The following is a 17164-nucleotide window of genomic DNA, read 5'->3' as shown; positions in this document are numbered from 1 at the left end:
CAGTACCCCCCCCCCCCCCCAACCCCGAGTACCCAATAAACCCCCTATAAACCCTTGAAAGCTCGAAGCCTCCAATACTCCCAAGCTCTCAAAAAACCTCAACAATGGCCTCCAAAATCACCAAATCAATTTCTCGTACTCTTTACACTTCTCGTTACTCTTATCGCCTCCTCTCATCCACGTCATCATCATCATCTTCATCATCACCGTCCATTACTCAACAACCATCTCTCCCAACCGTCAGATCTTCATTTCTACTTTCCCACTCTCTCCTCCCTACAAACCCTAATTTCCTTAAACCCTTCAGTCTTAACTCGGTCCGGTTCAGAGTGAACCGGTCAGGTAACTCACCGTATACTCCTGGAACCGGTGACCGGGCACCGACTGAAATGGCCCCACTGTTTCCGGGCTGTGATTATGAACATTGGCTTATTGTTATGGATAAACCTGGTGGTGAAGGTGCTCATAAACAGCAAATGATTGAGTGTTATGTTCAAACCCTTGCTAAAGTCCTTGGAAGGTCAGGCAAAATTACGCTCTATGTCTATTTCTTGAAATATTTACGTCATGTAGCCCGTATTTTATGTTTGTTACCTGATTTATCCCATATTTTTGTATAAACACGTAGGTTAGAGCATTAGGCTGTGTTTGGTATGGTGGAAAATATTTTCTAGGAAAATAAGTGATTTTCCTACTTATTTTCTTGTGTTTGGTACTTAAATTGGAAAATGTCATTTTAAGAGCATTTCCATATATTTAAAGCAAAACACTGTAAGGTTTTTGAATTGGCAGTGCAACTTCTGGTGGTGGGGTAGGCGAGGTGGGGGGTGGGGTGGGATCCGGTAGGTGGGGTAGTAGGTGGGGTATGTGGTATGTGAGGGTAGGGGGTGTAGGTGGGGTAAGGGGTGGGTTAGGCAGGTAGGGGTGGTTTGGGGATCCATCCCTTGGATCTTCATTTCTCCTTTCACACTCTCTCCTCCCTACGAACTCTAATTTCCTTAAACCGTTTAGTCTTAACTCGACTGTTTAGTCTTAACTCGGTCTGGTTCAGAGTGAACCGGTCAGGTAACTCACCGTATACTGCTGGAACTGGTGACTGACAGTGCTCCGACTGAGATGGCCACACTGTTTCTGGGTTGTGATTATGAACATTGGCTTATTGTAATGGATAAACCTATAAACCTGGTGGTGAAGGTGCTCATAAACAGCAAATGATTAGTGTTATGTACAAACACTTGCTAGAGTCCTTGGAAGGTAAGGGAAAATTATGCTTTATGTCTATTTTTGAAAAATATTTACGCCATGTAGCCCTTACTTGTGTATAAACACCTTTCAGATAATGGTAGGTTAGAGCATTAGGCTGTGTTTGGTGTGACGGAAAATGTTTTCTTGAAATATAAGTGATTTTCCTTTGTGTTTGGTACGTAAATTGAAAAATGTCATTGTAAGAGCATTTCCAACAAATTACGCTCTATGTCTAGTTTTGAAAATATTCACGTCATGTAGCCCATAAACAACTAATGATTGATTGATATGTCCAAACCCTTGCTAAAGTCCTTGGAAGGTAATATAAACATACGCTTTTTGATAAGTTACATCTAATTTTTCAATGTGAAGGGTGTGTTTGGTATGATGGAACGATGTTTTCCAAGAATATTTTTTTCATAAAATAAGTGATTTTTGAATTTGGAGTGCAACGTCTAGTGATGGGGGTAGGTGGGATGGGACGTGGGTAGGTGGGGTACGGACGTAAGTGGGGTATGGGGTATGTGAGGGTAGGGGGTGGTTTGGGGATCCATCCGTTGGATCTTCATTTCTCCTTTCCCACTCCCTTCTACTTACAAACCTAATTCCCTTCTAGTGATGGGGTAGGCAGGGTGGGAGGTGGGGTGGGGGGTGGAATGGCACCCCCTCCAGTACCATTCCATTCCATCCGATAATGTTCAATACACAATTAGATTATTGCAATGTGTCCTAGAGGTAATTAATGGGTGAGATTCATTTGCTATTAATTAAATGACTAAGTAGATGGAACAAATATTAGTAAAAAGGAAAAAAGAAAAGAAAAAGGAGTTTGCCAGTTCCAACCCCGAGTACCCAATTAAACCCCCCATAAAACCCTTGAAAGCTCGAAGCCTCCAACACTCCCAAGCTCTCAAAAAAACTTCAACAATGGCCTCCAAAATCTCCAAATCAATTTCTCGCACTATACACTTCTTGCCACTTTTCTCGCTTCCTCTCCTCCACTTCATCATCACCGACCATCACTCTCCAACCTTCCCTTCCCACCGTCGGATCTTCACCTCAACCCTCATTTCTCCTTTCCCATTTCCTTCTACCTACAAATCCTAATTTCCTTAAACCATTCAGTCTCAACTTGGTCGGGTTCAGAGTGAACCGGTCAGGTAACTCACCGTATACTCCGGGAACCGGTGACTGTGCACCAACAGAGATGGCCCCACTGTTTGCGGGTTGTGATTATGAACATTGGCTTATTGTTATGGATAAACCTGGTGGTGAAGGCGCTCATAAACAACAAATGATTGAGTGTTACGTTCAAACCCTTGCTAAAGTCCTTGGAAGGTAAGGGAAAGTTATGCTCTATGTCTATTTTTGAAAATATTTACGCCACATAGCCCATAAGTAACAAATGCTTGATTGTTATGTCCAAACCTGGTGGAGAAGGCACACATAAACAGAAAATAAGTGATTTTTTTTGTGTTTGGTATGGAAGTTAGAAAATGTCATTTAAGAGCACTTGTATATATTCAAAGCAAAACGCTGTGACATTTTTGAATTTGGAATGCAACTTCTAGTGATGGGGTAGGCGGGGTGTGAGGTGGGGTGGGGTAGGAAGCTAGGGGGTGGGTTGGGGATGCATTGGTGTGTTTTTATTGATCCGGGAAATGTCGTCTCTCAAATTTTTTAAGGAAAACATTTTCCAATATATTTAGTGCAACCAAACAATGCAAAATAAGAAAACATTTTCCGTCATACCAAACACACCCGAACTGTTAACATATTTTACAAATAATATTTATGAGTAGAAACTGTGTAAATAGTTGCTAGAAATGTAGCAACTGATTGATTGTTACATCCAACCCTTCGTAAAGTGCTCGGAAGGTAATACAAATATACTCTTACCGAGAAGCTTAGGTTAGAGCATTAGAGTAGACACATCTAATTTTTCTATATGAATTGTTAACTTCTTTTACAAATAATATTTATGTCTAGAAACCGTGTAAGTAGATACTAGAAATGTAGCAACTGGTAGATTGCTGCATCCAAACCCTTGCTAAAGTCCTTGGAAGACAATACAAACACACTCTTTTGTTCCGAAAAAGAATGGTAGGTTAGAGCCCAAGGGTGTAGTTTTGGTGTGACTTGTAAGATTTTATTTAGAAAATAAAATTTATATATGTAGAAACTATGTAAGAGATACTATTAATGTAGCAACTGATGGGTTGCTACATCCAAACCTTTGCAGAAGTCCTTGGAAGGTAGTAACAGAATGGCAGGTTATAAGAACATACTCCCTGTGTAGGAAAAATAATGGCGGAGTTTGGCATATGAGAACTAATCTAATTATCAGTTTTTTCCAAATAAATTTTATGTATTTAGAGCCTGTTTGAGTTAGCTGATAAGTGTCAAGAGCTGAAAATCACTTTCAGTTGCTGAAACAGTTAGGTACTTGGATAGAATCACTGAAACTGGTAACAAGCAGTTAGTGTGTTTGGTAAAAAGGCGTTGATAAGCAATTTTCTAGTTAAAATGATTGGAATGTCCTTGAAACCATTTACAAAAAATATTGTTACCATTCTACCCAAAAAAAAAAAAAGTTATTCACAAAAAATATAAATCTAAAAGTAAATTTTACATAAAAAAGGACAAATGACAGAGATAGAATAGATAGATGATTAATGATACTTTTGAGGAAAAGTATTTTGAAGATTACAGAAGATATTAGGGATAACGTAAAAAGGTTTGGTTAAACGAAAAGTGCTTATAAGCTTAATTTAGGGGCGACCAATTTTGGCTTATAAGCACTTTTGGTGCTTATCAAAAGCATAAATAAGTCAAAAGGTGCTTATAAACTAGTTTGACCAGCCAATAAGCTTAGGCAAATACTCTGTTAGACTACTTAAAGGCTCATAACCTGTTATGAACGTGGCCATGATGGAGAAGCTGTCAAATTACATTTGGGACTCTAGTTTTAAAAATAAAGTAAGAGCAGGTGGAATGTGAATGCATATATAGAAGAGGAAATATTCTATTAGAGCTATGCTAGAACTTGTTCTTTCTTTATTTACTTAGTTACTTAAGAGTAAATCTGGAACCTCCCTCCTTTCTTTGTTTTTCTTGAGTTTTGTTGCAAGAAAGTAGATGAACTCCTTTATTAGTGTATGTAATTCTATTTCTCGATTTCAACAAGATCCCCCTTCATTACATCTCAGTATTACATCCATTGAATAATTGTCCAAGGAGTCAACATCCATATACTTCTCTGGCACTTTATCGAACAAGTGGTCCGCTTCAGATTGTTCAACATCAAAGCATATTCAGACACATATGAATTGGAAATATTGCTGAGAGTAGTAAAGGAATACACCTGTGTCACTGGTAAGGCTATAGTTTCAGAAAATACAGAGGCAAAACTGGATTGCGAAGTTCCAGTCAGAGGCCCCACTTCTCATTGGAGTAGCCATGGTTTGCTTATGAAAACGCAAAACCAACTTCTCTGTAAAATGCTTCCAGTCGACAAATTGGTTGTTACGATACAGGAAATCGAACCATGCGAATGCATGGATGTTGAAATATGCAAAAGGAATAGATAACCAGCAGTCCTTGGAGAAGTCATAGAAGGTGAAGCATTGCTCGACCTAAAAACTCAATCCTCCGGGTTCCAGTCGCTGAAGCAACCTAAGGCCACCATTGTCGGAGATGAATATGCCATGGAGTATGAGCAACAAAAGCACCATTGTAATGAAGGGGGGGATTGTATTGAAATGACGAAATGGAAATACCGACACTGATATAGGAGTTCTTCTCCTTTCTTGCAATAAAACACAAAAAATAAAGGAGAAAACAGAGAAAGGAGGGAAGTTCCAGATTCACTCTAAGTAAACAACTAAGAAAAGAAAAACCTAGCATAGCCCTAATGGAATATTTCCTCTTCTATAGATGCTTCTTCACACATTGCACGCGCTCTATTCTTTAACTCAAATGTAATTTGACAGCTTCCGAAACATCCTCCACCGTGGTCACGTTCATAACATAACCGTAATCTTTTATAATTGGAAATGTTAAAAAGTTGTTTGACATTCAGATAGTAGTAATGTGATTTTTCTTTGATGGGGGGAGTATAAATGTGTCTAGATAAACTCGTTTGTGCTATCTAGTTCATGTGCCTATTCAGGCATTGGAATGAAAAAGGCCCACATGAAGCAGGATGGTTATTGAGGATTCATTTAACCTGCCCTGACTAGTTTAGAGTTGATGCGTATAGTAGTTGTTATACCTATAACCTATTCATGTAGCCTCTAATTTGCATGTGTAGCGAAGAGGAAGCAAAAAAGAAGATTTACAATGTCTCATGTGAGAGGTACTTTGGCTTCGGTTGTGAAGTTGACGAGGAGACTGCAAATAAAATGGAAGGTCTGTTGAAAATGCTTTACTTTCATTTGAGTAGTTTTTGCAATAGGCATCATTTCATATTAACGAATTGACTTTGAATGTTTTCTGCAATAGGTTTGCCAGGTGTTCTGTTTGTGCTGCCCGATTCCTATGTCGATCCTGAATATAAGGATTATGGAGGTAAACGTTCTTTTAGCAATTGTTTGCTCTTTGTTTGGCGGCAGTCATGTTTTTAAGGAATTAAGAGTATGACCCAATAACTGTAATCAGGAAATGCATAAAGAAGGCTGCTCTTGCTAAAACAGTAATTTGAATTGTAGACTATGGTTTGCCTCACCAGTATGGACATTCAGAGGCAACAAAATTGAGATTAATGTTGGTTTTTCTTGGAGAAAATAGATGAAGAATGTGGTTGGAAAGTCGGTATTCGTGGTTTCTTTTAGATAATGAAGGTAGCGTAGCAAGATAAAAGAAGATCTTAGAGGGCATTGACTAAGTAGAAAGATTAAAAGAATAAGTATTTTATGGGTCTGTTGAATTAGGAGAGGACATAATATCAATATTTAGGGGTTGTACATTGATCATGAGGTTTCTAATCATCTGCAGCAGAGAGATATCCACAATAATGCAAGGTTTTCTAAGATATATGAATTCGCAATGCTGACTCATCTGCCTTCGCATATTTATCCACTTTGCAGAACATATATTTAGAGGGATGGATTTATCAGGTGGCTAGGAGGAACTGTAGTAGCCCCCTATTTTATTAGGATACTGATTATTGCCAAGATACCTAATCTTTTACCCATTCGCATCTTTGCCCCTAATTAGCTCGTCATGTGCATTGCTAAATCCAAAACAATAAAATTTGCTCTAAACCGGTACAAATCATGTGTGTTACCATGTGTTTGTTTCTCTTAAGACTTTTCAGAGAAGTTTTTTTTTTTTTTTTTGTTTCCTAATGAACTGATAGTATATTGCAAATCTAAAAGTGTTCTGAATTTGAAGCTCTAAATTTATGGAGGCCTCCCTGTTGTTGCTGCTTTTAAAGGTGTCATTTGTTGTGCTTTGAATTTGTGTGTAACAACATAATAAGTTTGGTCAAGAATTTCTATCCAAAGATAATGTTGCATTGGATTGAGGCGAAGTTGTTATCATTTTATAGTAGTATTTTAAGTTCAAGCTCAGTCTATGAGTTGTTAGATATTTTCTTCAAGATCTCTTCTAACTGAGAGAGGTACAGAGATTTTCTTACTGGAAATAGCCCCCCCCCACAAAAAAAAAAAAAACGACAACCGCTTTTGGTACATCAGAGAAAATGCTGTGCCTGTGACATGGCCCTGCTTTTGTCTTGTTACGTTATTCTTGTGCCTTTCATGCAAAAGGGTCTAGATTCATGTTGGAATGTATTTTTTTTAGTTTTACCTTCTATTGGTTCTTACTTCAATACCTTTGATGAACTCATACAATTTTTTGCAGCTGAACTTTTTGTCAACGGGGAGATAGTTCAAAGATCGCCTGAACGACAGAGGAGAGTAGAGCCCGTCCCTCAGCGTCAGGACAGAATAAGACCTAATAGATACAACAGGCGCAGGGATAATATGCGATAAATTACATCAATGTAAGGAAGGTTCTGTGGGTTAGAATCCTATTTTGCACGGTTGTGTGGAAATTCATGTGCTAGAAACTTGATACCTTTGTTTCCAGGTTGGAACGTGTCTTTAATCAAACTTTGTGCTTGCATTTGCTCTATTTCGCATTTCAAACCAGTAGTCCTTCATCTTTTCAGTTATGACGAAGACTTGTCTTCAAATTTACCAGATGTATATACTACTTTGAGATAATTTTGAAAATCTAGTATGATTGCGTCTTTTGCTAATATGCCATTGTCAGTGAAACCTTTCTGTGGGGAGGCTCATCATTTTCTGCAGGCTGTATTCTACATAGCTGTGTGCCTGTGTCAAACAACTATTACGCCTTGGCCCCAAACAAGTTGGATTGGCAATGGTATCATTCAAGTTCTATTTTCCTAAAGATCAGTAGTTTAATATTGAAAAGGCTAATGTTTTAAGTTAGAGATAATGCTTGTATTAAGTCCAAAATTTGACTACTTTATGCGAACTTTTCTGGAACTTCCTATGAAGTAGGCGTAACTATCCCCTAAATTTGGGAAATCTCCTCTCGACTCACCTTGTCCATCAAACTTTTACTAATAGCCAGAGGGAATAATTGCTCCATATGAGAAAGCATATACAGCATTGCAGATTCGACCGATAACTGGTGCTAATTCATGCTCAACTAAGCAATGTTCAAACCTGGCAGATAATTAACCCGCCAGTGTACCTGACCACACATCACGTGTTGCGCTTCTGCCATAAAAACAAAGCCTATGTGCCTGGGAGTACAGTTTCTATTTTCCTTCAAAGGCGTTTGAATTACGGATTACAAAAGCTTGACGTCGAGCTAATGAAAAATGCAAATTCTGAAAGAGAAACAGTTCAATATCATTTAATGGAGTCACAACATCTAAAATGATAAAAAGAAAGCAAAGGCTTCGGTACACATTAAGATTTTCCAAAGTTCCAAAAAGAATGCACAGGCATGCTAGGCTGTTGGGAAGTATAAAAACCTTTACAAATTTCACCTGCTTAACAAGACGGCAAAGCACAAAATGCTCTCCTATTTCAAAGCTACAAAGAAAATCAATATGCAACTCACTGTTCGACAAAGAATGGGAGATGCATTGAAGCTCTCCCCATCTCCAAACTCAAAATGCGCCTAATGTATTTAGCTCAGTAAACATGCCTGAGACGCTATGAAGAAAGAAGACGTTTTATAAATTCAACATTAAATAAAGATACAAAAGCAGACATCAATATCTTCTTATACAATCGAGGCAAGCCCCTAACACTTCTCCCCAGGAAAATCCAGCCAAAACTTGATTGGCCCTCGGATACGAGCAGGGAAGCACGGAGCTTTACCTCTTTCTTTCTATGATTAGGAGAGACTCGTCGCTACTATTCTTCAACATCCTCACTTGTATGCTGCCCATTCTCTGGATTTCTAGCAGCACTATGCTTTTTAAGTTTCTTGCTCCTTGCTTTCTTGGCTTTCATTCGGCGTTTTTTCTCATTCGCATCTACCCAAGAATAATCTGAAGGTATACGGAAAGGGTCAATCTCATCCCGGAAACTCTGGAGTTTACTATCGTTAGATAGCTCATCACGGTTCCCCTTCATCCATGAAATCCATGATGTAGAGCCATCTGATTCCTTCGACTTAGCATCTTGGAAATTTGTAGGGCTTGAAAGAGGGGTTGAGAATTCGTCCACTGGTTCAAGCTCTTCAAACTTTGTAAATGTAACAAGAACTCGAATGGTTGGAACTATAGGGATTGCTACCTGAAGTGCAGTAGTGTCTTGTTAAGTTATGTAAAAAACTTCATCGTATAGTAACATAAGAATGCAGTTCAAGTAGTATCCATCAAAATCACAAGTATGACTGTCAATTGGAGTGGAGGAATAATTTCCCATCACCAACTATAATACAGACTATAAATACGAAAGTTGAGATTTTCCACTAGATCTAACAAAACTTGGCAAGGGCTCTAAACCAAATTTAACTTCTTGATGGATTTTTAGTTACATAAAAAAAACTTTTCTTATGGCGACCATCACCTTGAAAGTTTTATCCAAAGTGCATGGGTAAGTTTCATGGATCGCAACTCAACTTTTCATTCTGATGTACTAAAGTCACTCTACTTATTAAGCGTGGTGTCCAAGGCCAGCTTGCGCACCACAATTAATTCAACGGACTTCCTACTACCTCCCAGCAACACAGGTACTAGATAACTCTGTCCACCAAGGCTTGAAACCACATATGGAAAGAGATCACTTAATATTTTTGCCTCCGCTGGAATTTGAACTTGACACCTCATGGTTCTCAACCCACTAGGCTACAACCTTGGGTGCCACTATACTCTTTTTTTACGAAAATTCACTAAACTTCACCCAAGTATCGCGAAAGCCACTAAACTATTCTTTGTAACAAAAAAAGTCAATTCATTTCTACCTACTATCACAAAAAGTCATTAGGAGGAAATAAAAGAGAGATCTTATATGATACTTAGGCAAAATTTAATAACTTTTTAGTATAAAAAAGTTGTTTAGAGACTTTCTATGATACTTGGGCAAAGTGTGAGTGATATTCTTTTTATACAAAAAATAGTTTAGAGACTTTCTGGGATACTTAAGATTAAGGCCCCGTTTGGTCATAAATACCAAAAAAAAAAAAAAATCACTTATTTTTTTTGGAATTTTTGAAGTTGGAGTTGGAGTTGTGTTTGGCCATAGTTTTTGAAATTGTAGTTTTTGGTGAAATGTAGTGTAAAAAAGTGAAAAAAGTTAAAAAAATTTGAAAAACAAGTTTTTTTCGTTTTTGGTATTCCGGAGTTGTATTCCGGAAAAAAGTGAATGTGAAAAAAATTTCCGGAAAAAAGTGAATAATTTTTATGGCCAAACGCCCACTAAGTTGAGTGACCATTTGTGAAAATATCCCCAAATTGCATAGTGACTTATATATTCTGTTTTTTCATATTGCAATGATAATCATTTAAGCTTATAAGGATTAAGTCCATATAACAATTAACCTCCCCATATCGACGATTCACAAGCCAAGCCCTTGAGTATTTCTTATCCCTATTATAAAATGCTGGATTATCTGATGATAATATTAATCAACAGATAAATATTTTGATCATCCACACTATGTACAATTACAACCATAAGAGAGAAATCTTTACTTCAAATGGTCAGCAAAGTCAACATATCCTATTGCATCAGAAGCAGGTTTAGCCATTTTTAAGCATCTTGTCAGGACAAGAGTACCAGATTATCAATAGATTTCCGCATGTGAACAGGGAGTCACAGTATGGGCAGGAAAAACACAATATAATCACACCAAGAGTCAGAAAGAACTGGTTTTTGATGCACAGGCACGAAAAACTCTTAACATGACATGGTCAGGCTTATGACCTCGATGAAACTATTTGCGATTCTATACTAAATTTGAACACAGAAACTTTTTGGCAGGTTTTGTGAGTTGTTAGAATAAATTTGCTGCAAGCACAGACGAGCAGCGAGAAACATACTATATTAGGTTACAGGAACTTTTTGATTAACAAATTCCTTTACGAAGCAGAAGAAAATGTACGTATTAGATTCCGGGAACTGTATCAACAAACTTTTCAAGAAGATTAAAAGAAATATACTATTAGCCTGTTTGGCCAAGTTTCTCTGAAGCCAAAAGTACTTATTTATTTAAAAAGTGCTTATTTTAGAAAGTTGAGATGTTTGACCAAGCTTTTAGAGAAAAAATAAGTGCTTTTGAGGAGTAGCAGAAGCTACTTTTGAGAAGCTAAAAAAAATAACTTTCCCCGAGAGCACTTTTGGAACATTGGACAAGCACAAAGTACTGCTCCAATATTGGCAAAAGTGTTTTTCAGATTGATTAGCCAAACACAAACTGCTACTCTCTAAAAGTACTTTCTGGGAAAGCACTTTTGATAAAAAGCTCTTTCCAAAATAAGTAGATTTTGGAAACTTGGCCAAACAAGCTATATATTAGGTTACAGGAACTTTTTTTTTTTTTTTTTTTTAAAGAATGGCACAATTTCCATCGCACCAGGAAACTTAACAATGTATGGAGGACAGGTCTCTCTTAGTAGTTAGTAGTCACTAAACCACCAACATAGTATATCCTGCAGAATAACCACTATCAGGTGAATATGTTGGAAGGTCCACCAAATAACTACATTGACAATTACAACATGACCCTCAGTTTCCCTTCTAGATTCAATTGTCTCAACTTGGATATCATACACCCCCAGACAGCTGAATAATCTTGTAACTGATTGTCCATTCTTTTCAAGTAAATGCATCAGCCATCTTTTTGGTTCATGATGATGAATGTCACTGCATGACTTGGACATCATGCACCCTAGGCAAAAGAGCTTTTATGAGCTGATTGAGATATTAAGAAACCCTCCCCCAACACCTTTGGCATTAAGGGTGTCTTTGGGTATGAAGGAAAATATTTTCCTGGCAAAATAAGTGGTTTTCTTACTTATTTTCTTGTGTTTGGTACGTAAGTGAAATAATAATGTTGGTAAACACCATGGCAGTTGGAGGTGGGGGATAGGAGTGTGTTGAAGGATGGGGAGACAATCAATGTTGGATGCCACTTATAGAACTTCTTTTCCCTACTTCTATTGGGTTAATCATTTTCCTCATTTTTTAAGAAACTTGTTTACCTAGAAGGGACAGGCCAGAGCAGAAACAACTCAACAAAGCACTAGAATAATAAGAAATGGAACAAGGATAACAAAATAGATCCTAGAGAGAGAGAGAGAGAGAGAGAGAGGGAGAGAGAGTATCAATTACCTTGACAGGAAATGTGCCAGGAGGTAATTTAGTAGTTAAAAGCTCCCTTAATCTTCTGACAGCTTTAACCTTGTTGGCCAGAATATCAAGCAATGGCAAGAGTTCTTCTGTTTTCAGCGGAAAATCTGGCGTCAACCACAAAACAGGTCTTAATCCTTTTTTATACTCACTTTCAGTCTTAGGCTCACCCACGGTTGCTTTCTTCTTTTTCTTCTTGCTGCTCTTATCTTTGCTCCTTTTATTATCCCATGTATCCTCCCGAGGAACTTCGGATGATGATGCGTGATTTTCATTTGGTCTCTGCTTGCTATCCTCTGGAGCCAGCTTGGAGAACTTCTTTACAAGCTTTGAGTCATCTGAATCGTCATTAGTGTCTTTTAAGCTGCCTTTTTTGCTCCAACCAAACCAACTCTTCTTCTCCTTTGTAACACCGTTCGATTCACAACTCTGAAAATCATGAACCTCAGGCTCCTCATCCTCACCAGGTCCATCTGAATTGCCCCGAAGTGCAGAATCTAACTGTATTCGTTCTTCAGCCGTTAACGCATCATCATAATCATCACCACCGTTCATTACTTTTTCATCGTCATTCACTGTAAAGAGCTCCTCATCGGTTATTGCACCAGGAACACGCCTCGATTTTACACTGACCATAACGTGGAGCATATCATACACCTTTGCCTTCCATGTACCGACCATCTCAGACCTCTCCTGTCTCCGCCAATTTAAGTGGGGAACGAGTTCCGCCTGAGTAACGTCAATTCCCGGTCTATACATATTCGTTTGAGACATCAAAGCAACTTCACGAGCAACTTCAGCTTCAGATGGTTGAACACCAGCTCCTTCTAACGCGTTCGTAATCTCTTTCTCCTTATGAGCAAGCACAATTAAAGAACCAGGAGTCAAAGATATGTTCCCGTCTTCTGACGAATACCCTTCTCCAAGAAAGAGGAAAGTTTGATCCGAACGTTGAATGCGGAACCCGTCAAACCCTGCAAGAGTCATATCTGCACGAAGATTAGAACCTCGTTTCCAAATCCGATAAGTGTCCGATGGAGCAATCCGTCCGATGAACGGTATAACTGAGCTCTCAAAGTGGAAGGTTATTTCCATGTAGAAATCACGAATTCGACCAGCCGAGGCAACAATCCTGGGAAGTCTTCGGCACCACTTGGCCCAAGCAAGAGGCTGATAATGCCTAGCGATAATCATAGCAATATTCTCCTCCTTGGTACACACCGCTTCTTGGAGAGCACTCCACCCGCTCTCATTCTGAAGACTCCAATCGGCGCCTGCAGCCATTAAAATCTCAGCAGAGATAGGGTCCCGCATCCGAACAGCAAGGTGCAATGGGGTTTCACGGCCAGGAACATCCCGCCTATCAATTACTGCAGAAACAGAATCTGCATTGATCTCAGCAGCCAGAGACTCCGTCTCAGTGTTCACTTCACCAGCCTTGGCCAATTGAGGAAGGCCAGCAACTATTCTTTTTAAAGTGGCATAGTCTCGCTTAGCCACAGCTAAATGAGCTGGACTATGAACATATTTCGAACAGTCTTCCATTGGTTTCTTTTCGACTCTACCTTCTTCCTTTCCAAACTACTGGGAATAAGCTAGAATTCACCCATCTTTCTCCGAATTGAAAATTTTAGGATTTTGCCAAGATCAAAAAATTGATTTTTTTTTCTTCTTGCTTTTTCGCTATTGAAATCGGCTTGAGCTCCCGCGTAGTTCACCAATTACAGCAATGCAAATTTCAAGCTTAATTTGCTGAACCACAAACACCATTATGCCTTGAACTCCAGTACCACTAAGTTCAAATCTGAATCCAACAAAGAAAAAAAGGAACAAAAATAAATATTTCTCCAACCCCAAAAAGGAACAACATTATTACTATTTGAAGACACATCTAGATTCTCTTTCACCATGATTTTTCACAAATCTATAAAGATTCAATTATAGTACACTTATTATGCAGTTTCTAAATACATAGATTCTATTTCCCAAAAAAATCAAAGTTAGATTTGTTCACTCTCCTTCAACCTAGTCACTCTTTTTGAAAAAAATAGTAAACTAAAATTGAAAAGGGGGCATTACATACGCATCATCTAATCCACTTCACTGCTTCAATCTTTGTAACATAATTCAACATAATAACTACCCAAATTAACATATACAACCTATAAACACAAAATATAAACAAACCCCACAAATAAAAATCAAAACTTTACCAGAAAAAACCCAATATCAAGAGGCATTAAATACTCAAAGATCTAACTATACTACAGCTTAAATCTTAATAACAAAAATCAACATAATAATACCCAAATCAATACATATAACTCAATAAACACAAAATATACACAAAACCCACAAATAAAAATCAAAACTTTACCTTAAAAAAAAAACCCAATAATCAAGAGGCATTACATACTCAAAGATCTAACTATACTTCACTGCTTCAATTTTTGTAACATAATTCAACATAATAATACCCAAATCAACATATACAACCTATAAACACAAAATATACACAAAACCCACAAATAAAAACTAAATCTTTACCTGAAAAAAAAAATGTATTCACTCTTTTGGAAAAAAAAAATTGAAAAAAAATACTGACAAAAAGGGCATTACACACTCATCGATCTAACTATACTATACTACAATTTTTGTAACATAATTCAACATAAAAATACCCAAATCAATACATATAACTTACTAAACACAAAATATAAACAAAACCCACAATTAAAAACTAAATCTTTACCTGAAAAAAAAATGTGTTCACTCTTTTCTCAAAAAAGAAACTGAAAAAAAAATATTGAAAAAAGGGGCATTACATTACACACTCATCGATCTAAATATACTTTACTGCTTTAAATTTTGTAAACATAATTCAACATAATAAATACCCATATCAATACATATAACTTAATAAACACAAAATATATACAAAACCCACAAATAAAAATCAAAACTTTACCTGAAAAAACCAATAAAATCAAGTGGGCTTTTGAGAGTTCTTGAAGGGTAAAAAAGGGAGTTTTTTTTTTTTTTTAGAGAGAGAAAGTAACCAAATTTCTTAAATTTTTGGTTCAAATATCAAAATGGGTATTTTACTTTCTCTCTCTAGAATTGATATTTATGTATAGATTTTTAAATTTTTTTTCTTTCACTTTTTTTGGGTTTGCTTTTCTGTTGTCATTTCATTTTATTTTTTTTCTGCTATACCTTACAGTCTTACTGACTTTTGTTGCTGTAGTTTTTGCTGTTTCTGTACATAGGTTTAATAGTTTGCCCTTTGATTTTGGTTTAATTACTGAATTGACATTGATAGTGTTACTGTAAAGCGCGTGTTAGTTTTTTTTAATGTGTAGCTGCAGCCTTGTGCTGGACCCAGCGTGGCCAATAAGGTCTTTTTTGGAAGAATAAACCTAAATAGTCGCAGACTCAATTGCTTAAATTAAAATAGCCGACGGATATATATCGTTTTTGATATAGAACTGGATAATAAAAAACTGTCTTTTTATTTTTTTATTTATTTTTTGAAATCGAGCAAGATGATGTGCCGAAACGGGTGCTAGCTTGAAAACCGCAGCAGAATGAAGCAAGGTTGTGGGTTGAGGCCTCATCGGGCTCTCCTAAATCAGTCTCTCAACAATCAATATTTCTTATGAATAGTATCACTGAGGGAGAACTTATTGATGACAAAAAAAATGAGGTCTGTTGGCAGGGGCGGATTTATAGCATGCCGAGGGTGTTCCCCGAACACCTTCAGCAAAAAATTACAATGTGAACACTCTCGATAAAAAATTACAATGTGAACACTCTCGATAAAAAATTACAATGTGAACACCCTTGGAAAAATATTACAGTGTATATATAGGTAAATTTTATGTGTTTATGCACATATATTAACTTTTGAACACCTGAATAAATGCAAAACGTTAGCTCAAGCGGTCCGGGGTGTTCAAAATTATCATGTGTCCTAGGTTCAATTCCCGTTGATAACATTATTTTTTATATTTAGCTTTTGTTGTTTTTTTTCGAATCCCCTGAGTGAAAAATCCTGAATCCGCCATCGTCTGTTGGAATTTATAATTCATATATAACATGTATATAACTATGTATAATTAACATATAATTTATATATATCGGCTAAAATTATAAACGGTGATATGGCTAGCTATTATATAAACTTTCATTTTTTTAGGTTGATATACTACTGATAATGTAAAAAAAATAAAAAATAAAATTCGAAATGATCATGTGAAAATAAATTATTCATAATAAATTTAGTAGTAATCTAAAAGATGATATACGTTTTTATAGGACACAGTTGCATAAATCAAATCTAAGATTATTGGAGTAGGTTTTTGGTTTTGTTTTTAGTGTTCGATAAAGTATAGTAGATTTATTCTCACCAATTACATAATTTCATTTTTTTAATGGGGTCCGAAAAAAGGTCAAAGATCTTGAGCGAATTAGGAAGTCTATTAATTTAAATTCGCATCGCGTAAGATTCATTTAAGAGGAAGAAACCTTATTCATTCCACTGCAACCTTGGTGTATAAATATAGAGCCAATAAAGAAGTGATACAATATTAAACTTGTTTGTGTCATTTTTATAATCTTCTATAGATAGTGAGAACAATTTCAATTATTATAGCCACATGTTTAAGGTCAAAAAAATTGAAATTTCTTCCAACATCTTGAATATAAAATTATTTTTTAGTCTAACCGAAGTACCGAATCTACTGATTAAGTCATTGGATCCTTTTTTAAGGAATTATTTAAGAGCTATTACTTTCCAATAATGTTAATGTTTGTCCATTTTGTTCTTTGAAAAATAAGATAACTAATAAATAAACACGACGATGCATTAATTTTTTCAGAAACCTTATGGAGCAACCTTGAGGAGCCAACTAAGCTCTCACGTGAAATCTAGTCATTATAGTTGTGTATTTGGCCCAATTTATTTGGAAATCTCCACTGAATCTTTTCCTCTCTTTTGTTTCAAATTATGATTAGTATTTTTTGTTTTTGTGTGTGTAAAATGCTCACTAACAAAGTTGATATTATTTTCAATG

The 17164-nt window shown here is 36.7% G+C and overlaps 2 protein-coding genes and 1 pseudogene across 2 annotated transcripts; 2 read left to right on the top strand and 1 right to left on the bottom strand.

The window, feature by feature from the left end:
• Positions 1 to 104: 104 nt before the first annotated feature.
• LOC132642125 (multiple organellar RNA editing factor 5, chloroplastic/mitochondrial-like) lies at positions 105 to 1215 on the top strand. Its single transcript, XM_060359393.1, has 2 exons — positions 105 to 520; positions 1104 to 1215. The coding sequence occupies exons 1-2, from the start codon at positions 105 to 107 to the stop codon at positions 1213 to 1215; spliced, it is 528 nt and encodes a 175-aa protein (XP_060215376.1).
• Positions 1216 to 2157: 942 nt separating this feature from the next.
• LOC132640148 (multiple organellar RNA editing factor 2, chloroplastic-like) lies at positions 2158 to 7510 on the top strand (annotated as a pseudogene).
• Positions 7511 to 8158: 648 nt separating this feature from the next.
• On the bottom strand, positions 8159 to 15304 carry LOC132640147 (uncharacterized). Its single transcript, XM_060356610.1, has 3 exons — positions 15058 to 15304; positions 12072 to 13893; positions 8159 to 9032 (listed from the first exon to the last, which is right to left on the bottom strand). Exons 2-3 carry the CDS (start codon positions 13632 to 13634, stop codon positions 8649 to 8651), a joined length of 1947 nt encoding a protein of 648 aa, XP_060212593.1. The 5' UTR covers positions 13635 to 13893; positions 15058 to 15304; the 3' UTR covers positions 8159 to 8648.
• Positions 15305 to 17164: the final 1860 nt, after the last annotated feature.

The sequence above is a fragment of the Lycium barbarum genome, chromosome 5 (assembly GCF_019175385.1).
Source record: "Lycium barbarum isolate Lr01 chromosome 5, ASM1917538v2, whole genome shotgun sequence".
NCBI classification, from domain to species: domain Eukaryota; kingdom Viridiplantae; phylum Streptophyta; class Magnoliopsida; order Solanales; family Solanaceae; genus Lycium; species Lycium barbarum.
Note: the sequence above shows the minus strand (reverse complement) of the source record. Positions and strands in the feature narration are given on the sequence as shown.

Bases quoted from the DNA above. Each gene is read 5' to 3' on its own strand.
- LOC132640147 (XM_060356610.1), bottom strand. From the start codon at position 13,634: ATGGAAGACTGTTCGAAATATGTTCATAGTCCAGCTCATTTAGCTGTG. The intron at 9,033-12,071 runs GTAATTGATACT...ACTGCACTTCAG, and splicing joins CTGGCACATTTCCTGTCAAG to GTAGCAATCCCTATAGTTCC.
- LOC132642125 (XM_060359393.1), top strand. From the start codon at position 105: ATGGCCTCCAAAATCACCAAATCAATTTCTCGTACTCTTTACACTTCT. The intron at 521-1,103 runs GTCAGGCAAAAT...GGTGACTGACAG, and splicing joins CTTGCTAAAGTCCTTGGAAG to TGCTCCGACTGAGATGGCCA.